Source organism: Pongo pygmaeus, chromosome 21 (genome assembly GCF_028885625.2).
Source record: "Pongo pygmaeus isolate AG05252 chromosome 21, NHGRI_mPonPyg2-v2.0_pri, whole genome shotgun sequence".
Lineage (NCBI taxonomy): Eukaryota > Metazoa > Chordata > Mammalia > Primates > Hominidae > Pongo > Pongo pygmaeus.
The window spans coordinates 44,815,725-44,842,198 of record NC_072394.2 but is presented as its reverse complement, the minus strand read 5'-3'; the positions used below and the strand labels follow the sequence as shown (position 1 = coordinate 44,842,198).

Sequence of the window (26,474 nt, the reverse complement as noted above, 5' to 3'; positions counted from 1 at the left end):
AGTGTCTGTTCATATCCTTCGCCCACTTTTTGATGGGGTTGTTTGTTTTTTTCTTGTAAATGTGTTTGAGTTCATTGTAGATTCTGGATATTAGCCCTTTGTCAGATGAGTAGGTTGCAAAAATTTTCTCCCATTCTGTAGGTTGCCTGTTCACTCTGATGGTAGTTTCTTTTGCTGTGCAGAAGCTCTTGAGTTTAATTAGATCCCATTTGTCAATTTTGGCTTTTGTTGCCATTGCTTTTGGTGTTTTAGGCATGAAGTCCTTGCCCATGCCTATGTCCTGAATGGTATTGCCTTGGTTTTCTTCTAGGGTTTTTATGGTTTTAGGTCTAACATTTAAGTCTTTAATCCATCTTGAATTAATTTTTGTATTAGGTGTAAGGAAGGCATCCAGTTTCAGCTTTCTACATATGGCTAGCCAGTTTTCCCAGCACCATTTATTAAATAGGGAATCCTTTCCCCATTGCTTGTTTTTCTCAGGTTTGTCAAAGATCAGATAGTTGTAGATATGTGGCGTTATTTCTGAGGGCTCTGTTCTGTTCCATTGGTCTATATCTCTGTTTTGGTACCAGTACCATGCTGTTTTGGTTAGCCTTGTAGTATAGTTTGAAGTCAGGTAGCATGATGCCTCCAGCTTTGTTCGCTTAGGATTGACTTGGCGATGCGGGCTCTTTTTTGGTTCCGTATGAACTTTAAAGTAGTTTTTTCCAATTCTGTGAAGAAAGTCATTGGTAGCTTGATGGGGATGGCATTGAATCTATAAATTACCTTGGGCAGTTTGGCCATTTTCACGATATTGATTCTTCCTACCCATGAGCATGGAATGTTCTTCCGTTTGTTTGTATCGGAGTCTTCCATTTGTTCAAATGTTCTTCCATTTGTTTGAGACGGAGTCTTGCTCTGTTACCCAGGCTGGAGTGCAGTGGCACGATCTCGGCTCACTGCAAACTCCGCCTCCTGAGTTCACGCCATTCCCCTGCCTCAGCCTCCTGAGAAGCTGGGACTACAGGCGCCCGCCACTGCGCCTGGCTAATTTTTTTTGTATTTTTAGTAGAGACGGGGTTTCACCATCGTCTCGATCTCCTGACCTCGTGATCCACCCGCCTTGGCCTCCCAAAGTGCTGGGATTACAGGCGTGAGCCACCGCGCCCGGCCTTAAATTCTTTTTTTAAGAAATACCTATTGAAAAACCATTATGTGTCTAGTATGGTATTAGAAGCAATGAACTAAATGGCAATATCTCAGACCTCATGAAGTTGGCAGCCTATTTGGGGGCAAGCAGTAAAGCCAGTAAGCAAATAATTAAATAAGACATGTTTCAATTATGATAAAAGCTGTGGAAGAAATAAATCAGGAGATGTGGTATACAATGACTCAGAATACTGGTAACTATGTATTAATGCTTTGGTGAATTTGGAATGACTGAAATCAATGTGTCTTCCAAGGGAGTGAGAATACTGGAGGGGAATGCCCCTGTTGGCTATACAGGTATAAATATCAGAATAAACATCAGGGCAAGGGTATAAACATCAGAATTACCTAGGTTTATGATTTCGTAGCTGCACATTTAACTATCTAGAGAGCTTTTCTAAAAAGTACTGATGCTAGGGTCCCACCTCTAGAAATTCTGATTCAGCTGATCTGTAGTAGAGCCAAGGAATAAGCATTCTTAAAGCCCCCTGGGTAATTATAATATGCAGCCACAGTTGAGAACTATTGATCTTGAGCAACCCTCCATTGAGATTCTGAGATGACTGTTCACTGCCCTCACTTGAAGAATCAGTGATGGAGAAGCCACTATGATTGGTGAGAGATTACCATATCTCTCAGCTGAGCAATGCTGGAAACAAAGGTTGAAAAATACCTTGATAAAATAGGTCTCTGATCTTTTCACAAGTCTCATATGGTCATTGTCCAAAACTGCCCTGTCAGAGCCATTCTTGCTGGCCACCCAGACACTGTCACCTCCCCTTTTCTGCTGTGTGTCCATCTCCCAGCTTCCATGTGCCTTGATGTAAATGGCTTCCAGGTGTGACCTGCTGTGGAATGTTGCCATTAAGATGCCAGAGCTGCCTTGTCTGACCCTCACACAGAGTTAGGAGTGCCTTAGAGTTTATGTCTCTCTGGTGCAGCCATAACCAATAACTGACCAGCACTGGAGGTTCAAAAGCCTTTGGTTTGAGATGAGACAAACTCTGGGGGTATAATTTATGCTCCAGAGCGCCCTATGGGATCAGGCTAAGACTGGGACTTTGTCTGATATCACACCCTTGCTCCACTTCCTCCCATTTTCTCTCACTCCTTTACTAGTTTCTTCTGGGACAACTTCCTCAATACATCATTTGCAGTGAAACTTTAGCTCAGGGTCTGTTTCTGGAAGAACCTGAACTCAGACATGCCTCCTTCTGGGAGAACGTGGACTAAAATATGCATCTTTCTGAAGTTGGGCAATCTGTACCTGTGAGCTAAAGCATACACTCCATCTGTCACCTGACTTCAACCTTCTGAAAGGATACACCACGTAGCTAGAAACTTTTCTAGATATAGAAAGAAGGCCACAGGAACTGTTACTGATGGAAGGATGCTCTGATAGGTCCCTGGTCCGCCTCAGTGGAATCTGGTCCGAGAATCTCAAGCCACCATTTAAACCATTAGCTTAGGGTCCAGAGGGAGGAAGATGGTCAAGCAGCAGGGTTTTCCAAAGCCTATGGAGAGGTTCTGAGGGTTTTTCCCTTGGATGGACAGCAGGAGATACTGAAAGTAAGAGTACAAACTCCCCTTGACCTTACAGAAGTCACCTTAGAGTGAATGAAATGAGTTGGGGGCACAGTATAGCTCTTAGATCCTTGCAATAAGAGATCCTTGGGATAAGTAATGAAAAAACAGGTCATAAATGCCCATCTTCCCATTGGAAGAAACAGAGAGGGTGTCACAAGAGGAGAAAATGTATGAGTAAATGCTATGTGCTGTGTGGTGAGTGTCTTAAGTTATTCTTCTGTCATGTAATTGGGATTTTTCCTACTAAAAAAATCCTTTCTCTTTAAAAATGATTCTGAATAGATTATTGCAACCACTGTTTTTGAGCTGGAGATATGACCCCAAAAGGGAGGTCATTCACATTTGGATATGATTTTATCATTACCAGCAAGCTGAAAAGAACATGCTCTTAGATAAATGTATTCTCAAGAGAATGAGAATGAAGCTATTGCAAGAAATAAAAATAATACTCAATTTCTTGTTTCTTTCCCCCACCCTTTCCTAAAAAGTGTCAGGAAAGGAAAGTTATACAACTTGTAAGTGCTGTTTCTTCTCTCCCCCTCTTCAATCAGAGTTCTGTGGTCTTTGAGAGAGGCTGAATCCACTGGCAAACAGATTTATCTAACAAAATGATTTAAATTTTTCTGGCTGCATTGCAGGTTTGCTTTTCAATGGACAGGCTGTGAATGCATGGGCCTGAAGAAGTTGCTGGGTATATTTTGGCACAATAATCACAATCGTATGTGAACCATATGTTGACTGCACAGTTTAAACCAAAAAAAATACCCTTTGCTATTCTTTATAATCTCATATGGAGTTGGTTGAGAGAGAGCTAAGCAGTTTAGGATGCCAAGTTAAAAAAAAAAATGCTTGGAAGGCCCTTTATACGTTTTATTGGTTTGTAGGAAGAGAAGAAAATAGAAAAAAAAAAAAGGAAGGATACTGAGCTATGAATGAAAAGTCTGGGTTTCTACTTTTGCTGCAGTTTGATCCTCATGAATCACTTGACCTCTTGGCCTCAGCCTCCTCATGTGTAATCTGGCTTTTGGGCTTGGTTGAATTGACAAGTGGATCTTCAGTAATCAGATTGGTGGGGAGAAAGAGCTGATGGGGATATACAGGCTGACCCTCACAGAGATGTTGTGGCTGTGTCTAATAGTCCTTGGCAGCACTTGAATGTTCAGAGCCCGGTAAGAACCCATCATCTTGCTTGGCCACAACTATGGAATGTTATGCTAGTTGTGGACAGTAAATGAGGACAGCCATGTGGCTCCTCTTGATCCATCCCATCACAGGAGGGCCAGAGACAATAGGAAGTGATTCTTGGAGGGGGATTCAGTCCCAGGGAAGCTCCAAGGCTTCGGGGGTCTCAATTTAGAGGGGAAAGATGACAGAGGATTTAAGGTAGAATGGGAAGTCTGTCTGAGAAACCAAGACAAAGGCCTTGTTATGTAGATGTGATCAACCCAAGCGGTGATTAGGGATAGGCTGGCCCTCAGAAGAAAGCAGGGACTCCCAGCTCTTTCCAACTCCTGGTCCTGGAGATGAGGTTCTTGGTTCCTTCTAATCTGCTCAAGAGGATATGAGGACTGCGTTGGTTGCATGCTCCCAAATCCAATGCAGTGTCCTTAGGTGCTGTTGTTAGCTTCAGCAGGAGAGCCTAAGAGGTTGTCTGCTTCCTGAAACTCTTTTGTGTTTGCCCTTTCCCTCACAGATCAGAGTCCCACGAGTAATGGACCCTCAACTGGTCGAGCTTCTATTAGCATTCAAGCCAGATTCAAAGATTTACCTGAATATATTGTTATTTACAAAGCAGTGCAGGTCCTGAAAACTCTGTTACAAACACCCCTCCACTTCTGCCCTGCAACCTCTAGGTTTGGGTATTAGGTCCTTGTGCTATTTTTCAGTGACTGCTTTGAGCTTAGCTGTCCTGATAAACATAGGAATTGTACAATTGAGAAGGACCCCAGAGTTGAGGAGGAAGTGATTATTGAAATCATAATTTAATTTAAACATTTATTGACTTCAACAGGCATTATGAACATGCATAGATGGTACACACCCACACAAACTTTGGGTTGTGAACACATTCTCAGATGTTACACACACTTATTTAGAAGTCTAAACACTCAGGTTAGCTACATTCATCTGAATGTTATATTCACTCATTTGGAGTTAGATGCCCAGGTAATACAGATCCTCACTTGGAAATGGTACACCCTCAGATGTAGTGTGCATTTCTTGAGAGATTGTCCACATCCACTCGCATGTCACTCACATGCACTCTGAACTGTCAGGTTCTTACTCAGATGTGCATGTGCAACAGGCATGGTCATTGAGCTGCTATTTACCTGCACTCATCTAAGTGTGGCATACACTCATATGCCCAGCCCTTCCTTTTCGCATGCCTGAAAATTCCTATGCTCAAGAAAATTCAGGGGAAAACTTGCCATATTGAGTGTGTCACATTTTCTTAGGGAAGTTCTCCATAGCCTTTTTTCCTTAATGAAATAGTCCTGTGTCTCTGTCATCTCCCAAGCTGTACTCCTTAATCAAGTGTCTTTAGTTGGATAGTCTGATTGAAGGATGGTAGCCTGCAACACATTTCATTTTTGATAAACCACGTGCTGGTTCACTATGCCCTGTTTAAATGATCGGTTTGGGGTCCCCTACTGCAACTACCTCATTAATTCACAGAAGTCTCCAGTGGGTACTTTTTGGGCAATCGATCTTCTGTTTTAGATAATGAGTCCCAGAGATCTGTGCAATAAAGCTCTTCTAAAAGAAGAGTATTTATTCCAGGGAACTATAAATGGTGCGGCATTCAAAGAGATTGAAAAATATTCTCCAACTTACAAACCTTAAAATAACTTTTACAAAGAGAGTCTAACATTGGGTATCAGTTGATATTCAATAAAGGATCAGTCATCTCTATTCACACACTAGCATCTTCTTACATCCTTCTAACTTGAAGGGAATAATATGAGATCACTAGACAGGAACTCAAGGCAATCGCTGTTTATCCGATTAGGGTTTCTGCATCCAGGCAGATTTGGTTTCATGTTTGCTTTCAATTTTAATTCAATCCAATTTAATTCATTTGAACAAGCATTCATTGATCACTTGTTGGGTGACAGGCATCCTGCTGGGCAGTATGGGGCGGGAGTGGAGAATGATGCAGAGATAAGTAAGCCACAATGCCTACTTTGTAAACAGTCACAATCTAGCCAGTGAAAGAGTAGTCCCATCTCATCATGTTGGAAAACAAAGCAGATGGAGATGAGGTGAGCTCTAGGGGAACTAAAGAGGGAGGTAATTCATCCAGACTGGACATATCTGGACAGGCTTCATAGAGGAAGTGAAAGACATGCTCAGCCTTTGGAGGAAACCAGAGGTGGCCAGGATGCAGGGCATTGCAGGTAGAGGAAGCATAAGTCAGTAATGCATGAGGTGAGATCCAAAAGATGTCTGTGCAATAGCATGAGGTCTGGAGTAGCTGGAAGATGGGAACACCGTGAGAAGACCTTCTAAATGGAAGACGGAAGACAGGCACAGAGGGCTTCAAATGCCAAGATTAGGAGTTTAGATTGCATAATTTGGACAATGGAAGGCCTATGAAAGTGTTTGAAGAGCTATATAATTAGGAAGCCATATGATTAGGATGACTGATTAATAAATCAAGTGCCTTAGAGGCAAAGAAACTAGTTGAATCTGGGTAAGTGGGAAAGTGTCCAACCAAGGCATTATCAGCGGAAGGAGAAAAGAGAGGTGGGGCAGATGCAAACCTGCAGAAGCCAAATCAACAGACTTCTGTAAGGCTGTTGATTAGGATGAGGAGTGAGAACGAAGGAGTTAAGAACTGAGGATAAGCCCTAGATTCAGATTCTGGCCACTTGTCAGATGGTGCTACCATTTACTAAGAAAAGAAATGTAGAAGGAGGAGCAGACAGGTTTGTAGGGGTTGGGGCTGAGTTGAGTTTTAGATGTGTCTAGTGCGAGCTGGCTCTGAGACAGCTAAGTGGAGGTAAAGTTCTACAACGTGGTAGGTTTGAAAATCTGATGCTCAGGACTGGAGTTTTGTTGTAGACCGAAGCAATGCTTCCACATAGGAGAAGTTGGGTTGACACCGTTAGAGCTAACAAGCTCATTCTTCCAGAGAGTTGCTCATCCATCTGTGTCTCCTCTTTCCTGTCCAGTGTTTATCAGCTGGTTGTCAAGGAGGAGCGACTTCAGAAGTCACGGAGGGCAGCTGACATTATTGAGTGCTTTTCGGTGCCTGTGAGCTATCGGAATGCCTCCAGCCTCGATTCTCTACACTACTTTGCTGCTGAGTTGAAGCCTGCCAACCTGCCTGTCACCCAGCCATTTACAGTGGGTGACAATAAGACATACAATGGCTACTGGAACCCTCCTCTCTCTCCCCTGAAAAGCTACAGCATCTACTTCCAGGCACTCAGCAAAGCCAATGGAGTAAGTATGGCCACATGGAGGCCATTCCTTGCCTTGTTTGCATTTTCTCATTCTCAAATGATAAGTCAGCAGGGCTCTAGAGCAGAGGTTGAAAAACTAAGGCCCATGGGCCAAATCCTACCTCATGCCTTTAAATTAAAAAAATAATAATAAAGCTATGCCTGTTTATTTACATACTGCCTGTGGCTGTTTTGATGCTTAACAGTAAAGTTGAATAGTTGTAACAGAGACTATATGCTCCACAAAGCCTAAGATATTTATTATATGGCTTTTTACATAAAACCTTTGCACACTCCTGTATTAAAGTAAAGAGATGGTGTTTTACTTGAGGAAATTACATGACCTCTCTGATCCTTAATTTCTTTATATATAATAATAATATGTATCAATTTGCTATCTAGGAATGCACTAAGCATGGTTTAGTTGATCAGTGATTAATACTCCCTTTGTCATTGCCATTGGTCACATTAGAAAATAGTGTTTCTCCAAAGACAAGGTAACCATTTTTGTGTCAAATATTTCTTTGGTCAAGGATTGGCGCCAGTCATAATATCAGAAAATCACAGGGCTGGAAAGCATATCAAAGGTCATTCAACAATCCCAAACACACACAAAATAATGGTTCTATCCATACTACAACACCAATTAACTGGCATTAGTGCTTATTCTTGAATACCTCCAATGACAGAGAACTCATTTATCTCTGAGGTAGATTTACTGTTTTCTGGAGTAGGGAGTGGGCTGTGTCTCTAAGGAGGCTTTTTAATGTACTTACTGAAATATTTCCTATTGAAGTTTCTACCCATTGTTCTTGATTCACACTCTTAGCATCCTACAAAACCAGTGCAACCACCTTCTTGGTTTATAGTCTTTCAGTTACATAAGATCTTTTCTAACACCCTTTTCTTCTCTATATAAACATGCCCATATGATTGTCTTTTCTGCAAGCTAAATATCTTTAGCCTCTTTTATTACACAAATTTGTATTTTCCTTCGAGGTGGTCATATTTTCATATTTCTTTTCTTTTTTTTTTTTTTTTTTTGATGGAGTCTCACTCTGTTGCCTAGGCTGGAGTGCAGTGGTGCGATCTTGGCTCACTGCAAGCTCCGCCTCCCAGGTTCACGCCATTCCCCTGCCTCAGCCTCCTGAGCAGCTGGGACTACAGGTGCCCACTACCACACCCAGCTAATTTTTTTGTATTTTTGGTAGAGACGGGGTTTTACCATGTTAGCCAGGATGGTCTCAGTCTCCTGACCTCGTGATCCGCCCACCTCGGCCTCCCAGAGTGCTGGGATTATAGGCATGAGCCACCGCGCCCAGCCCCAAAGTAGTCATATTTCTTTTAACAAACACCGACAAATGCTAAGCCCTACAGTTCATATTAAGGTTATGTAGTATGTGCCCTCCAAGAGCTTATAGAAATGTAAGGGAGTCTGTCATGTGCCTTGTTATGCAGTGTATAACATGGAGAACTGAGAAGCTTGCTGGAGAAGGGAAGCCTGAGACAGAAGCAAGATTTGGTGAAGTGTGTGGGGAACAGCCTGTGCAGGCTCTGGGTGGCCAAGATGGAGAGTTTAATCTGTCAGTGGCAGTCAGTGCTTGGTGAGAAACCTGGATTGAGGAACTAATTAACATTTAGAATGTCCACATACCCATTTAAATTCCACTGTGGTATTTCAGTTCTGCATTTATTACTGGTTCAAGCAACACTCCTCACAGAGAGCATAAGACTACAAAGAGAAGCTGCCAGACTGCCTTCCACCTGTCCATCTGGTCTTCCCGCTGCATGAAGCACTCAGATGTATTGAGCAGGAAGACATAAAAATTGGCAGAAGCATCTGGGGCTCATGTTGTTCTCAGTTCTCGGCATCCCACGCTGGCCAGTTTATCAGTTCAGCACAACCCTCTAAGAAGGTGTGCCTTTCCCTGCTCTTGGCACATATCAAAAGTTGTAGTTGAGTTTCCATGATGAGACAGGAAAGAAGTAGCTTTACTTTATTCTTCCCACTAAGATACTCAGAAAACCTAGAAATAGAGCATTCCTATAGAACCCAGGAAAGCAGCAAATGTACATCAGAAGGAATGTCCCCATGATAAGAGTGGTTGGCCCTGAGCCAACCACAGAGGTTTTGTTACAGGAAAGGGGTCTGGATCCAGACTCCAAGAGAGGGTTCTTGGATCTCGTGTGAGAAAGAATTCAGGGTAAGTCCATATAGTGAAGTGAAAGCAAGTTTATTAAGAAAGTAAAGGAACAAAAGAATGGCTACTTCATAGACAGAGCATCCCTGCGGGCTGCTGGTTGTCCATTTTTATGGCTATTCCTTGATATGCTAAACAAGGGTGGATTATTCATGCCTCCCCTTTTTAGACCATATAGGGTAACTTCCTGACATTGCCATGGCATTTGTAAACTGTCCTGATGATGGTGGGAGTGTAGCAGTAAGGTCTACCAGAGGTCACTCTCATGGCCATCTTAGTTTTGGTGGATTTTAGCCAGCTTCTTTACTGCAAGCTGTTTTTATAGCAAGGTCTTTATGGCATGTATCTTGTACCGACTTCCTATCTCATCCTGTGAGTTAGATGCCTTAACTCTCTGGGAATGCAGCCCAGTAGGTCTCAACCTCATTTTACCTAGGTCCTATTTAAGATGGAGTTGCTCAGGTTCAAATGCCTCCGACAGTTTGCTCCCCAAACATCATATCAGAGACCTCCCTCTTCAAGACACAGGGATTTGCCATAGATTTAAAAAAAAAAAAAAGGATCTCACTCTGAAACTGCCTCATCTCAGAAGCAGTTTTGACACTGCTTCAGAAATGAACAAGGCCATTTAATTACCTGTGCCTTCTATTCCACACCATGCGTATGTACTCTTGCTTTGTAACTAAGATTCCCAGTAATGAAACACAGGCAGGAATGGAATTGGACGAGTGCTTATGCCACGTGTCTTGCGGGTGCAGTTGACCTCACAGGAATAGACAGCGGAAAAGCAATGGGAGCTGGGCACTCAGAAGGCTGTACTTTTCTGGCAAAGGAAAAACTACACACTGTTTCAAATGACTGTCTTTAGTATTAAAATGTACTGAGAAGAGTTAGGTGAAAGGGTCATTGAAGCAAAACAGCCATTCTCAGTCTAACAAATCTCTGCCTGGTCCCTCTCAAATTTTTCCATATCATAAAGGGCAGCAGACAATGATGTTAAGCCTGGAGGATTTTTGAGGAGAAAGTGTTATAATCCACAAATTCCTTATCAGCCAAGTTGTTGTTCTTGTGCAAATACATCAGAAAGCCATTCTTAGTATCCAGGGGCTCCCACGTTCCCTGCTTCTAATAAATCATTCACAGAGCAATTGACTGAGCAATGAATCAAAATAAAGAAATCAAGAAGTGAGAAATGTGGAATACGAAGACCCACAGTGAGCATAAAACTAATTAAACATACCATTAATACTCAATAATGGCTCTAAATATGTTACAAAATGGAAGGTTAATGTAAAATGTAACTACTTAAGGCAAAGATGCATAATGTAAAAACGTAACAGTTCTAATCTGGATCTATAATTCACTATTTTGTCAAAAAAAACTAAGACAAAGTTGGAAGATGGATGAGTGTAAATAAAAATCTGCTCATTTTCTCATGTTAGACAAGAGGGAATACATAATTACTGTTTTATTTCTGATACTGAGAATACTGAAAAGTATAGTTCTTTTAAACAAAGCTCTCCAATCTATACTTAAAAAGCTGAGAAACAACAGTCAACAAAGAAAAATGAAGGAAATTAAGAAACTATAAGTAAACATGAAAATCAAAACTAAAAAAAAAAGCCAGAAGATGAAAGCACTAGATTTGATATTGCGGGGGCGGGGGGAGGGGCGGGTAAAAAAGTGTTGTTTTGCTCCATTGTGAAGGAGAAAGAAAAACAGCTTAGGTTGAAGAAAAATCAGAATTACCCATATTTCTATCACGAAAAGATTAAAGACAAAGGATGAGATGGAGTTATATTAAACTCAAGTGAAAGGAAAGCAGAAATGGGCATTTGTTGCATGATGGTTGTGAGCCAGGTGGAATAATTTACTATCAACAAATTTCATTGCTCCCTACTCTACCTGCAAGTTTTAGTCAAGGCAGGGTAGGAGAATTCTGAGGTCTGGACATCTTTGTTCTATGGTTGTTAAGGATGGTTTGTCAGGTTAACAGAGTGGCTATGAATTCAACCTTTACTATCAGACTGCCTAGGTACAAAACGCTAGTAGCTGTGTGACTTTCAGTAAACTACTAAAATAATTAGATATGATGGATTAATTAAGGAAACATCTGTCAAGCACATGCAATATGTCAAAAAAGGCATTTTTCTAAGTGCTGAGAATGCAGCAGTGAGTCAAGCAAAGATCCCTGATCTCATCGTGTTTTCGTTCTAGTGGGGGAGAGAACAAAAATAAATAAGTGAAATAATGTATCGAATAATGAATCCTTAGGTTTCACATTAGTAATGTGGAAGTCAGTCATTAAATGTTTACTATTATCAGCATGAGGATAAAGACATTTTGTAGACTCTTTGTTGATCTGTGAATATGAAGTATTTTAATCCAGCCATGTGAACACCACGCAGAGTTCAAGTGTGGCATGCATTATAAGATATGGTGCTCAGGGTTCCTGCAGGCATTTTTCATGAAGCATGAGTTGTTCGCAGGCACTTGTGTTGGGAATTTTGTTCCAATTAATAATCTCACATTTACCCATTGAAGCCTTCTTACAGATGACAAGAGTAGTCCCATTTGTCCTGGCACACTGTCTTTGGTGCCTAATTCACAACACCTGTCTCTTATGAATTAGACCATGTTGTAACCATTTGTTTTGGATACAGCAATATTATAGAACTATAGCATCATAGAGTAGGAAGGACTTTGAAGTGTCATCTAGTCTAGATGAGAAGCCAAAAAAAAAAAAAATCTCCGATAAAGCATTCTTAGCAACACATTGTATTGCTTCAGCTTGATCAATGCAAATTGCTGGAGTGAAACGGAGTTGATTCCTTTGTGGAGCAGGTAAAATTATTAACATTTTTTCCCATATAAAGCCAAGTTCTGTCTCCCTGACTCTCCCCTTGTAGCCACTGGTATTGATTTGAACAAATCAAAACGTTCTTTCCTATGTTAGCCTTTCAGAGAAAATAAGGCAGTACCAACTACCCTCCTCTGGCCACTCAGGTTATTTCTCATGGATAATTAACATGCTATTACTTCTTTTATTTTTCACATGGCGTAATTTCTGAATATCCTTCATCCTACTTACCCTTTTCTCTGATAGGCTCCTTTTCCCCTCCATGTTCTCCTCAAAAAGAGTTGCCCAGAACCTATCACTGTTCTTCAGATATGGTTCGGACATGCCTGCTAGATTTTAACTAAGCCTCCTGTCTTGAACCTTTCCTAAGACATTATTTCTCAAACATTCCAACATGTTTTTCACTTTGGGGCCTTAATTCAGGGTGCATTTTACCTACATCTGTCTTTTCTTCCCTGTTTGCAGAGCTAGTACCTTCTCATTTTTCAGGCCTGAGTTTCAATCTCACATCTCCAGAGAAGAGTCCAACCATGTTACCTAAGAACCACCCACCAGCACTCACTCATATGTTAAACCACTATTTTTCTATATTACACTAGATATATATATATTTTATTTGCACACGTTGTTGGGTACTGCATGCCTCCCACAGCATGCTGAGAGCTCCAAGAGTGATGAATTGTGGTTGGTTTGTTTGGGTTTTTTGTTTTTTTAGCTGCTATATCCTCCATGCTGAGTGTACTATTTAACACATAATAGACACCTAATAATCATTTGATGGATTAATGAAAGAATGAGACTATGAACTGTTTCTTGTTGTCTATGAGTCTGTTTCCTCACTTATAAATTGAAATAGTAATATATACTTCACACAATCTGTTTGAGGATTAAATAAGAAAAGGATCTTGAATAATGAAAAGCACCAAGTAGGTGTCAGTACAGTCTGAATTTCCATTCAGCGTAGAATGAGAGATGTTGTTTGAGCCATTTTCACCATAGATAGAAGAGTCCTAAAGGACCTTTTTCTCCATCATAGTAGTAAGATTTTTTTTCCCCAGATGTCTCATTTCCCAAGCTCCAGGCTCCTGGGCAGCCTTGATTTCCTCCAAATCCTCCAAATGGTACCCAGGGTAGCTGTCTCAGTTGTAAACAGCGGGTGGGTGCAGTTTCGCATTGTTTGTTTCACACTCTTCCCAGAATGAGGTCTGCTGAATCTACTGTTCTCTGCATCCTCACCACCATTAGCCATAATTGTGAAGTTGAAAGGACCATAATTAACGGTTGGATGCAAAACAAGTGTGGCAAACTCATGCAAATATCCATCAGAAGCCACCTTTTGTTGGGCAATGCTGTTATGCATGTTCTATTTATGCAGAGGATAAAAGTCTTTTCTTGTCATATCCTTTTCATCATGTAGGAGTACATTTAACCTGGATGATGCCTCTGCCAAATGCTAAGCTAAATAAGAGAAGTGGGAAGTAGCAGGGTGATTGTTCTCTCTCTCCTACTTCCTCCTCCAGTTCTTGAACTCAATTGCCTCTTGAGAGCAGTTGGAAACCAGATGCTGTGTTGAATTGGTCATGATGCTTGCAGTGTAATAACGTTATAATAGTGGGGATTATCTAGGTAGAGCTAGGTTAGGGAAAATTCTGTGTCTCTGAATGAATTGGGAGAAATTATATTCACTCGTGTCCAACCACTGTTAAAGAAATGGTTGCACATGGATGGGTTTTCTGTGGCATGATAAGAATGGAAAGAACTGAAAGTTGAACATTGGACAGACTTGGCTTTGAATTTTGGCTGCTCTCAGCTATGTGAACTTGAACAGTTTACTTAACATCTCAAGATGGAGAATATGATTAATGATCTGCCTCAAAAAAATCGGGAGAGAGTAAATTAGACAATGTATATTAAAGTATCTTATCGCATTACAGTTGGACTATTTGTTCTTTTTTCTTTTGGCTGCTTTCCAGAGGCTCCTCTTCTGAGGGGGAAGAGGGTTGGAGCATCCTTACCTGGCATATACCAATTTGTCCAGTAAACTCCACATAGAAGCACACACCTTCCTAACTTTGGAGGACTTTAGGACTTGTGTCTGTGTCCCAGCTGTTGACCGCCTTGACTCATCCATGACTCATCCCAGGCTGTATTCCTCTTAGTTTAACTTCTCATACATGGTTTTGTCACTGGAAAGGGGTCCGGATCCAGACCCCAAGAGAGGATTCTTTGTTCTTGTGCAAGAAAGAATTCTAGGCAAGTCCACGCAAGTTTATTAGGAAAGTTAAGGAATAAAATAATGGCTACTCCATAGACAGAGCAGCAGTATGAGCTGCTGGTTGGCCATTTTTGTGGTTATTTCTTAATGATATGCTAAAAAAAGGGGTGGATTATTCATGAGTTTTCTGGGAAAGGAGTGGGCAATTCCCGCAACTGAGGGTTCCTCCCACTTTCAGAACATATAGGCTAACTTCTTGATGTTGTCATAGCACTTGTAAACTGTCATGGTGCTGGTAGAAGTGGCTTTTAGCATGCTGATGCATTATAATTCGCATATAATGAGCAGGAGAATGACCAGCAGTCACTTTTGTCACCATCTTGCTTTTGGTGGGATTTGGCCGGCTTCTTTACTGCAACCTGTGTTATCAACAACATCTTCATGACCTGTATCTCATGCCAACCTCCTGTTTCTTCCTGTGACTTATTTTACCCAGCCCCTATTCAAGATGGAGTTGCTCTGGTTCAAAGGTCTCTGACAGTTTCAAGCCTGGTATTTGTTCCTGTTGAGTCTTTTGGCACAACTGATCTTATCTTTTGGGTATGATATTGCCCTTTCTACCCCATTTCTTATTTCTCTTGTTAGTTTAGTGACTGTTCGCATGTCACTTATGAAAACCTCAGATAGCCATGGAATGAGACGCTGTAGATACAAGCTCTAGAGGGTTCGAGTTAAGATCATCAGGAGATCACATGGCAGTTTGGGTCTTGGATACCCCATCAGGAAGTTTACTTAAAAACTCCTATATTGGTTAAGATAAGCTAAATTTTTCTGTAGTAACAACAACAAAATCTCACTGGATCACTTCTGCTATATATTTGAAATGGGTCAGCAGAGGGTCTCTGCTTGTTGCAGGCACTCAGAGACTCAGGCCAACAGAAAGTCCATCTTGACACCACCACCAAGTCTGAGAAAGAAAAATATGGCAAATAGAGCATTCGTTCTACAAGTTTCCACACAAAGTGGTGCATAGCATTTTCACATTCCACTGGCCAAGGCTAACCACATGGCTACATTTAATTTCAAAAAGAATAAGGGAATATGAGAAAGCACTCCCTAGGAGAGCTAGAATATTTGAGAACTTCTCCAGTTACTACCACAATTTTCCATGATGACTAAGCCTCCCTTCATATTTTTATAATACCCAGACTTGCTCCTGAAGCACCTGGGCAGTTCCTACCACAAATCCTGAGGAATTTCAATTGCTTGAGCACCTGCTGTGTCTCAGATATTGAGCAAGGTGCTTTCACCTATGCTGCTTCCTTGATTGGTCTCACAAAGTGACTACATTTTTGTCAGTAGATGGACAAACACCTAGAAGCCCCTGGAATCCCATGGGGTCTCAGTTACTTCACAATGAAGGAGGGATTTTAGTAACAGCTTTTCCCCTTTACCTCCATGGAGGAATGGTAAAGAAATGCCTGAAACTCAATGTGCTGCTGTTCCACCCTGAAAAGCAACGATCTTCCAATGCTTGCATAACTCAGCAGACCTTAGACCTGTACCACCCATCAGTAGCTGAGCCAAGGCAACAGAGAGCTGTGACCCAGAGGCCCCCATGTAACCGTTTGCTGACTTGTCACTATAGTCTATGTTAGGAATCGATTTCTGGATTTTATTAGCTCTGCAGAGCCCTGTTGAAGTGGAGAGGAAGACTGAACTAGACACTTTGATTCCAGGATTATCATCACAACCTTTCCATTACTCCTTAGGAAAATCTCGATCAGGTAAACATCCACTCACAGTTCTTATCTGTCACCAGAGCCTAAGTTCCATGCCCCATTTATCTGCCTAGAACTCTTTCCCAGTCCTCAGTGAACTCCATCTCCTGGGGCTCACCCACTCACTTGGGCATCCCTGCTTCCAGGCCTCCATTCCATTGTTTGAGCCTTAAAACTCTAAAACCCTGCTGGAGCTCTGTTGGGGCCCAGACTTCTCTCCTTAGGTAAGATAGAAATTCCCCAAGTGTCACCTTGTACAGACACCAAGATGAGCTCTCCCAGGTTGCTAATTTATTTTTTCATTCACTTACAGTTTCTACAGATTTTATTATCATGGTATGAGACCTGAGGGAGCAAGAACATTTTCTTTCCCTTGCAAATATACTTTAAATTCATTTGGAAAGGGAGATGAAGGTTACCCAAATGTTGACAGCTGATAGTCTTGTCAGCCTGGGCCTTCAGGGATAAATGCGCAAGACTCCAGTCCCAACAAAGTTCATGGAAATAGCAGCCTCAGTTTCTATATAGCAGAGTCTCTGCCTCCATCAGGCCCCTACAGTGTAAGGAGCCTCGTGAAGCTTGGACTGATTGCTCTCAAATGGTGAAAAAGTAGAGAAACTTCTGAATTTGGAAATGGTATCCATGGGTTTTAGAACTGGCTTTTCCATTTCTCAGCTCCATGGACAGAATACTTGCCTGCCAAACCTCAGTTTCCCCTCTGGCAAACAAGGATGAGATGTGTCCTTCAAGCTCACTAGGACCTTTGTAACAAGTAAACGGTAGGCGTGATGACTCTTTGCAAAGGACCTTTCAAATAAAGGTATACTTGCTAAAACACACACACATACACGCACACACACACATACACACACATGTTAAAACTGATACTCAATTCAGTTACTGGAAAACTTTGAAGTATCTTTGGTGGAAACACTTGGGTATGTGAATCTAAATTTTTAACTGTAAATTTTATGAAATTTATATACAGAGCAAGAATTCAGCATATGTGCATATACACATAAATATTTTAGCATGCATACATATAGATGTATGTGTATATATGAGTATGTATGTATACATGTTCAACTAAAAACTTTTTTTTTTTTACTTTTATTTTATTTTTTGAGACAGAGCGCACTCTGTCGCCCAGGCTAGATTGCAGTGGTGTGATCTCAGCTCACTACAACCTCCGCCTCCCAGGTTCGAGTGATTCTCCTGCCTCAGCCTCCCCAGTAGCTGGGACTACAGGCATGCACCACCATGCCTGGCTAATTTTTGTATTTTAAGCAGAGATGGGTTTTCACCATGTTGACCAAGCTGGTCTCGAACTGCTGACCTCAAGCAATCCGCCTGCCTCAGCCTCCCAAAGTGCTGGGATTATAAGCAGGAGCCACTGCACCAGGCCCTAAAATAAAAAGTTTAAATTAGTCTAAGAATCTTATAGTGGAATAAAGAGTAATCATTGCACCAGAGGCCTAGTATAGGTGGTTAACGCAGGGTACACTATCTGTATCTCCTGAGCTTCCTCGAAGCCAAGGCAAAAAAGAGCATGTGGCAGATTTGCATAGCTTCCTTACTTGAAGGAAGCATACATATTTTTCATGAAAGACACTAAGAGGGTGATTTATCACATATATCCTTGTATAAGAAGCCCTGAGTTGATGCTGGTCAATGTCATGAGAACATTTTTGCTCAAACACGCAATTAGTCCCTCTTATATCAATCCTATGAAATCTGAGGTTAAAATATAAAAAGTTAATGGAGACATTTGCACTCACAGATTCTGTTTCTTGCACTATAAAATGGCATTAATACTATTAAATAAGATTAACGAATTTCCAAGTTTGTTTCACCTCAGCATTTTTGATTAATATGGCTAGCATGGGGTCTTTCCTGTTGCATAGATTGTCACTGACCAGCTACGTGACCTTAGGCAAGTGACTTAGGCTCTCTGAGTCTCTTCTTCTTTTGGAAAACATTAACACCCATAGTATCAACTTTATAAGAATGTTTCTAAATATTAAATAATAAGATGAATAAAACACTTATCACAGTGCTTGGCATGCAATAAACATCCAATTAATGTCAGATATTGCTATTACATATCACAGGTGGGATAGAGCGTAGAGGTACACTCAGGAAAGAACAAGCAAAATCTGTAGGGGCAGAGTTTTTAACCCATGGATGAAATTTGAATAGAGTATGAACATGATGTGGGATCAGGGAATTCAGGAAGAGGAAAAAAATTAGTGAAGTCCAGGGTTTCCAGAGATGGCAGCTGACACACTAGCTGTGTGAAAGAAAGAGAGGGAGTGAGATGTCAAAGGAAGTTTGGGAATGTCATACTTACGGAGAGGCAAGTGGAGAAGTGGGACAATTCTTCTGCAGTCCCTTTCCTCCTAGAGGCTGAATTTTCATCAAGTGTCGTCTTTTACATCATGGTCCTCAAGTTTGCAAACCCATAAATGCAATTTATTGGGCTACACAGTTGAAGAGATTGACATGAACCATATGTACAAGACACTGATGAAAATAGTAGGCAATGATTCATTCATCTCCTTCAAAGTTATTCCTGCATCTTTCCTATCAGCAAAGTCTGGGTTTCCTGCTATGCATCACCTTCTATATTCAGCCATCACCAAGTTCTCTTTGTTCTACACTCTGAAGTTCTCTCTAATCCATGCACTTTTCTCATCTCCAGTGCCACCATCGTAGTTCTGGATAGTAACATCTTTTGCCTGGACAACCTCAACAGTCTCCTAACGCTTCTTCCCACATCCACGATTGCTTGTCTCAAACAGATTCTCGAATCACAGCAAGTGTAAATTGGCACTATATGTATTCTCATTTAACACACAAGCCAGCCAAGGCTGTGAGAGGCTATGATTTGCTGAAGCATACTCCAGAAACAAGAGAATGAGCTGGGTTTGAATCTGTGCATGTAAAAAATGCAGTTAAAAGTCCTATGCATTTACTGCTCTGTTTCATGCCAGGCCCTAGTCCCACAAGATAGCTTCATAGAGGAATATGGGTGCACTAGAACCAGGAGGATCCCAAATCCCTTATGCGCTCATATTTTTCTTTTCCTCCCGCCAAACATGGCCAGCCTAAATCCCTCAGTCAATCTTGAAACACCTGCTGGCCCTGCCATTAACATCAACAAATAGTGAGGAGCTGTACTAATAACAATTATCATAATAAATTGGCCTTTGATTACATCTGTCACCTGAGAATTTCAAAGACTTTACAAACATCAATTAGTAATTACAGCTCAATGGATCTCTTACAGAGAGCAGGAATCATTAAGGTCAGATAAGAGCTGTGCAGGGAAGCATGAAGGACTGCTCTGGTTTGGGTTGGTTTAAACCAGGGGGTTGCCAGCTCCTAATAGAAAGTCTAAGTCCCTCTTCATGAGGTGCAGAGAAACTACATTTCCAACTTCTCAATTAAGGGTTAGTTTGTACACAGCCTCAAAGTCCTATTGTTGAGGAATAGGAAGTATAAAATGCACTATTGGAAGGGAGCTTATAGATTGTCCAGTTCTCTTCTTTCAGCAGATAAAAGTAAACTGAAGTCCAGTATGGGGAAGTTATTTGCTCAAGATCAGAGCCATGGCTTAAACCCAGTTTAAGCCACACCCCATTTGCATTTGTTTACTCTGAAGAATTGTGCCTTCATTGGTCATGAGCTCCTCTGTAAGGAGATATGAATGATAATGATAAAACCCCCAAAACCCACCAATTATTTATTATGGGCTTGTTGTGAGTCAGTTGGGAATACAGATAAATAAGTTACAGTTCCTGCCCTCAGCAAACCCACAATCCAGTGGAGAAGACAGCCATGAAGACAAATGTGGGCAATAAATTATCAGCAATCCCAGTGGCAGAATACCTGGTGTTCAGCTATAAACCTGGAGGTAGAGGGGATGAGGAGGTGCCTAGGAAAATCTTGTAAAAGAAGTGACATTTGACTTGGCTATTAGAAGGTAAGTGGATATTTTCCAGGTAGACAGTGGGGCAGAGGAAAGGGCATGTTTTGCAAAGGAAGCACCTGAGCAGAAGCCCCAAAATTGGGGATTCCCCGATACATTTGGGAAGACAATCCCAGTGTTGGTTCCGGGATATGGAATGAAGCCCAGAGAGAGGCAGATATCAAATAATGCTGGGCTTTGTATGCCATGCTAAAATACTTGGCATTTATTCTGTTGAAAACAGGGAAAAGAAAAAAAATTGTCTTGCCTATAATCTCAATATCAATTTATTAGAATCATAAAGTCATGCATATATATTTGCATCCTTAAGGCACTTGTGCTCACAAAATTTTATTTACTCTAGAGAGTTGTACAGAGGGTATTGCTCCCATTCTACAGATGAGAACACTGTAAGTCAGAAAAAATAAGGAATGTACCCAATGTCACTCACGTTAGGAAAAACAAAATTTGAATGTCTCAATTTTTTATTGATGACATACTCCATATGTATTGTTCTCACCTTTAAAACACATGTTGTTAGCTAAGAAACATTTCACACATACAAAAGTCAAGATGATAACAGACTGATCTGTATATGCCCATCACTCAGCTTCAACAATGATCAACCCATCGTCAATTTTTTTTTGTTCCAACTTACTTTCTCTTCCACCAATATTTCTAACTCCTTTTTTTCAAGGTAGTTTCAAATGCACAGAGATGTTTCAAGAATAGTGTAAAGAATGTTAATAAACTCTCTACACAGATTCCCTAATTGCTAAGTTTACCACAATAGATTTACCATCCCATTTTCTCTCTCTCCCTCTCCCGTTCTTTCTCTTCTTCCCCATTTGTCTATTTGTCTATCTGTCTATAAATCACCGCTTTGCTCCTAAATGCTTTAATGTGCAGTCTCCAACATAACTACGATACAATTACCAGGAAATTAATGTTCACATAATACTACTAGCCCCAGTTCTGCCAATCGTCTCAGTCATATTCTTTTTAGTAAATTTAAACAATAACAAAAAAAACCTAGTCCAGGGTCACATGTTGCCTTTAGTTGTCAGGTCCCTTTAGAGTCCCCATATCTGTCTTGCCTTGACTTTTGTGCCCTTGACTCATAAAAATTACAGACTAGTTATTTTTCAGAATGTCCCTCAAGTTGGGTTTGTCTGAGGTTTTCTCAAGATTAGATTCAAGTTATGCATTTTTGTCAGGAATACCACAAAAATGATGTTGCTTCCTTCTCAATGTATCATACTAGGTGGCACATGATATCAATTTGTTCCATTACTGGTGACATTAACTTTGATTACTTAAACTGTTGTCCATTAAGGTTTTCTCCACTATAAAGCTACCATTTCTTTGTAATGTATAAGTGTTTTGTACACACATTTCTAGACTATGTAAATATCTTGTTCTTCAAACTTTTATCTTTTGTTTTAGCATTTGCTGATATTTTTTGTTGAAATCAACTATTACAAAGATGCTTGCCAAATGACAATTTTCTAATTCCATCATTTGTTCCACATTTATTAGTGGACATCTATTCTGAGGATGAGTTCTCCTTTCTCCCCTATTTTCAATGTATTAATTTATTTATATTGATAAAAATTTATAGATTCTTCTTTTATTCAGTTGGTTATACTTCAGTACTATCATCATTTATTTTTATGCTCAAATTGTCCCAGAATTAGCTAGTGTGAGCCCCTTCAAGATGGTTCTTTTGTCATTCTGAAATGTCTCCAGCAGTTCTTGAAAACTTATTTTCTTTCTGACAAAATCTTGTGCTTCCTTTGCCCCAGCTCCGGTTCCTTTAAATGGGGAATGGTACTTATTATAGAAACTCAGACCTGGGAACGAGTGGGAATCATTGTTAGTGAGTATCACTGATGCTAGGCTCTTTATCTATCTATCCCTCTACCTGTCTATCCATCTATCTGTCTGTCTATTTTTTTTTTTTTTTTTTGAGAAGGAGTTTTGCTCTTTTGCCCAGGCTGGAGTACAATGGTGTGATCTTGGCTCACTGCAACCTCCGCCTCCCAGGTTCAAGTGATTCTCCTGCCTCAGCCTCCCGAGTAGCTGGGATTACAGGCACCAGCCATCATGCCCAGCTAATTTTTTTATTTTTAGTAGAGATGGGGTTTCACCATGTTGGACAGGCTGGCTTGAACACCTGACCTCAGGTGATCCACCTGCCTCAGCCTCCCAAAGTGTTGGGATTACAGGCGTGAGCCGCCGCACCCAGCCTTTAGCTATCTATCATAAAAGGCAAAAGTGGCCGGGCGCGGTGGCTCATGCCTGTAATCCCAGCACTTTGGGAGACCGAGGCAAATGGATCATGAGGTCAAGAGATCGAGACCATTCTGGCCAACATGGTGAAACCCCATCTCTACTAAAAATACAAAAAATTAGCTGAGCGTGGTGGTGCGTGCCTGTAGTCCCAGCTACTCGGGAGGCTGAGGCAGGAGAATCGCTTGAAACCAGAAGGCGGAGGTTGCAGTGAGATGAGATCGCGCCACTGCACTCCAGCCTGGGCAACGAGAGCGAAACTGTGTCTCAAAAAAAAAAAAAAAAAAAAAAAAAAAGGCAAAAGTTCATGATACCCCCATTCTAGTCCAACATCAAGGAGTTTATTCCAGCCTTCACTCTTCCCATTTCTGTAATTCCCTTCTCTGACAGTGAGAAGCTTAACTTCATTATTATTCATACGTTTACTTATTGTTCGACATAGAATACTCAAGAAGTATTTCCAGAAATATTAATCTTAGCAAAACAAACCTACTAACTAGGGTTCAATATATATTTTCTGTTCTCTCGTCAGTCTAAATATATGCAAACCGTTGTGTTGAAAATTATTTGTTTTTGTTTTTTTTCTTTCACTAGAATATGGTTATGTATTTATTGGAAATTAAGTTAGGTTTGTTTATGACTCTTTGTTTTTAATTTTAGTTTCATTTTGCCCATCCCTATTGATTTCTTAATATGTAAAACATTACAACGTGGTTCTAAAAGTCTAGCTGTACAAACAAGTGCATACAGAAAAGCACATATCACTTCTTTTACATCACCTCTACCATCCCCTGTTGGAAACCAATGTCATTAATTTCTTGGCGGGTTTTTTTTTTTTTTTGTAAAAATTATGAAGTCAATGTATGTTTTATTTCCCCTTCTTCTTATAGAAAAGGTAACATACTATAGATACCTGGGTATCACTTTATATTATTTTATAAATGTCTTCCTTATTTTTTTTTTACAGCTGCACAGTACTCTTTTTTTGTTTTGTTTTGTTTTTGTTTTGTTTTGTTTTTTGGAGACAGAGTCTTGCTGTGTCACCAGGCTAGAGTGCAGTGGCATGATCTTGGCTCAACTGCAACCTCCGCCTCCTGGATTCAAGCCATTCTCCTGGCTCAGCCTCCCAAGTAGCTGGGATTACAGGCACCCACCACCATGCCCAGCTAATTTTTGTATTTTTAGTAGAGACAGGGTTTCACCATGTTGGCCAGGATGGTCTCTATCTCCTGACCTCGTGATCCGCCCGCCTCAGCCTCCCAAAGTGCTGGGATTACAGGCGTGAGCCGCCGCGCCCGGCACAGTACTCTATTATGTGGTTATAGCTGTTTATTTGGTCACTCTCATGTGTGGCTATATTGTTTTCAATGTCTTTCAATTGCAGACGTTGCTGCATCAAGGAATTTGTGCACATATATTTTTGTATTGTTGAAGGTGCGTCTTCAGAGTAAATTCCTAGAAGAGGGATTGTAGGATTAAAGGGTGGACTAATACACAGTTTTGCTAGATGTCGCTAAATTTCCTTCCTTAAGGGTAAAACTAACTTGCATTTGTCCCAGCAATGTATGACTGTTTCCTCACAGCCTTGTAAATAGTTTGTGTGGTCTAACTTTCATTTTTGTCACACTTACATGTAAGAAATTATATCTCAATATAGCTTTAATTTCCTTTTTCTTATAAGTGAAATTGCTATATTCTCCTATACTTAATAGCCATTTTTATGTAATTTTTGAATTACCTGTTTATGTCTTTTGCCCAATTTTCAGTTTGTTTTTTACTTTTTCTATCAATTTTTTAAAGTTATTTATATATGAGAGATATCAGTACTTTATCTGTGATATATGTTGCAATTTTTTCCAGTTTGCGATTTATCTGTTGACTTTGCTTATATTTTTGCCACAGCAAATAAAATGTTGTCAGATGAATCTTTTTTTTCTTTTATTACATTTAAACTTTGAATCACAGTTAAAAAGTTTTTTCTTACACTCAGGCTATAAAGGAATTTACCCGTGTTTGTTTCTAAGTCTTATGTATTTTAGTATTTTTATATTTAGTTTTCTGATGTTTGGTCTTTGTTTCTGTGTATGATGTAAATTATGGATCTAATTTTTATCTGTTTTCCCAAATGTCTGTCTAGTTGTCCTAGCAACATGTATTTAAAAGTCCATTTTTGTCCCGATAATTTCTGATGCTGCTTTTCTCATATTTTAAATTTTCATATGTTCTTGGGTGTTTTTCTGGATGTCATATTCTATCCCACCAGTCTATGTGGCTATTTACGCAGCAGCCCCACACTGTTATAATTATGGGATCTAAACTTTAATATTTGCGAGGGAAAGTTCCCCATCGAGATTTCCTTTTTCAGTGAGTTTCTAGCTCTTCTTGCATGTTCCCTATAAATTTTAGTGTCCAGATTCATAAAAAGTCTATTAGTAATTCTGGGATTGTCCAGATTCATAAAAAGTCTATTAGTAATTCTGGGATTGCATTAAATTTATACATTAATTTGAGTGAAATGACATCTTTAAGATGTTGAATTATCTTACCTGAGATAAGGGGTGTCTCTCTATTTGTTCGAGTCTACTTTATCTTTCATGGGTGCTGTAAAGTTTTCTTTATACAGGTTTTGTGTGTTCTTGCTATTAGCAAGTATTTCATCTTTGTTGCCATTGTAATGGGGTTTTGCTACCCTTATGTCCTCTGAGTATTGGTTTTATATATGACTACTATTGACTTTGTATATACATTATGTTTTGGGGGGCATAGATGTTTATACCTATTATATTCTTTGTTAGCTGTGGATTTTAGCAATAAAAAGTATCCTTTGCCATGTGTAATACTTTTTTAGTTGAATTCTTGTTTTATATCAGGATCACTACTATATCTTTATTATTTTTTCATTTACTGTTTATAGCTTATTTCATTCCTTCCTTTTTACTTTTCTGAAGAAAATTGTTTTATTCACCTTTTTAAAAAATTTTTTAAATTTGTATTTTTGCAGGTACATAGTAGGATATATTTATATATTTCTTTGTTTATGGGGTAAATGAGACGTTTTGATACAGGCATGTGATATGAAATAAGCACATCACTGAGAATGGGGTATCCATCCCCTCAAGCATTTATCCTTTGAGTTACAAACAATCCAGTTACACTCTGTTATTTTAAAATGTACAATTAAGTTATTATTGACTATGTTTGTTGTAGCACTGTTTACAATAACAATGTTTTAGATGTGACTTTTATACATAGAAGGTAGTTGGGTCTTGTCTTGTAATCCAAATGAATATCTTTTAAATTTCAGTACTTGAGTTAAATCATTAACATTTGGTGATATGACTGATATATCTCAACTCTGCCATATATTTTTATGTCATAATTTACTATATTAATTTTATAATACCTTCTGGTGTGCTTTCTTTACTCTTTTATTTTAAAATTTCATTTGGTATTTAGGAAATCTTGTATTTTTGTTCTAGTAGTTACCTTTGTTCTTTTATATTATTTAACACTTTTTTTTTTTTGAGACAGAGAACCCAGGCTGGAGTGCAGTGGTGTGATCTCAGCTCACTGCAACCCCTGCCTCCCAGGTTCAAGCGATTCTCCTGCCTTAGCTTCCTGAGTAGCTGGGATTGCAGGCATGTGCCACCATGCCCAGCTTATATTTGTATTTTCAGTAGACACGGGGTTTCACTGTGTTGGTCAGGCTGGTCTTGAACTCCTGACCTCATGATTTGCCTGCCTTAGCCTCCCAAAGTGCTGGGATTACAGGCATGAGCCACTGCACCTGGCCTATTTAGCACTCTTAATCCCATCTTTTCTTGTTTAATCTTTTGCTATCTGGTTTGTCAGATTTTTCTGGTATCCATTAACTTTCACATATTGCCTATATTAGTTCGTTCTCACACTGCTATAAAGATACTACCTGA

The 26,474-nt window shown here is 40.0% G+C and overlaps 1 protein-coding gene across 12 annotated transcripts in view; it reads left to right on the top strand.

Annotated features, from left to right (window-relative positions):
* The window catches only part of PTPRT (protein tyrosine phosphatase receptor type T), a 1,135,643-nt gene that overhangs the window by 890,278 nt on the left and 218,891 nt on the right, over nucleotides 1-26,474 (top strand). For all 12 annotated transcript variants that reach the window (XM_054467368.1, XM_054467370.1, XM_063659593.1 and 9 more), the window contains exon 12: nucleotides 6,954-7,227. In XM_054467368.1, the coding sequence (XP_054323343.1) occupies nucleotides 6,954-7,227 (274 nt within the window). The remainder of the gene's footprint in view (nucleotides 1-6,953; nucleotides 7,228-26,474) is intronic.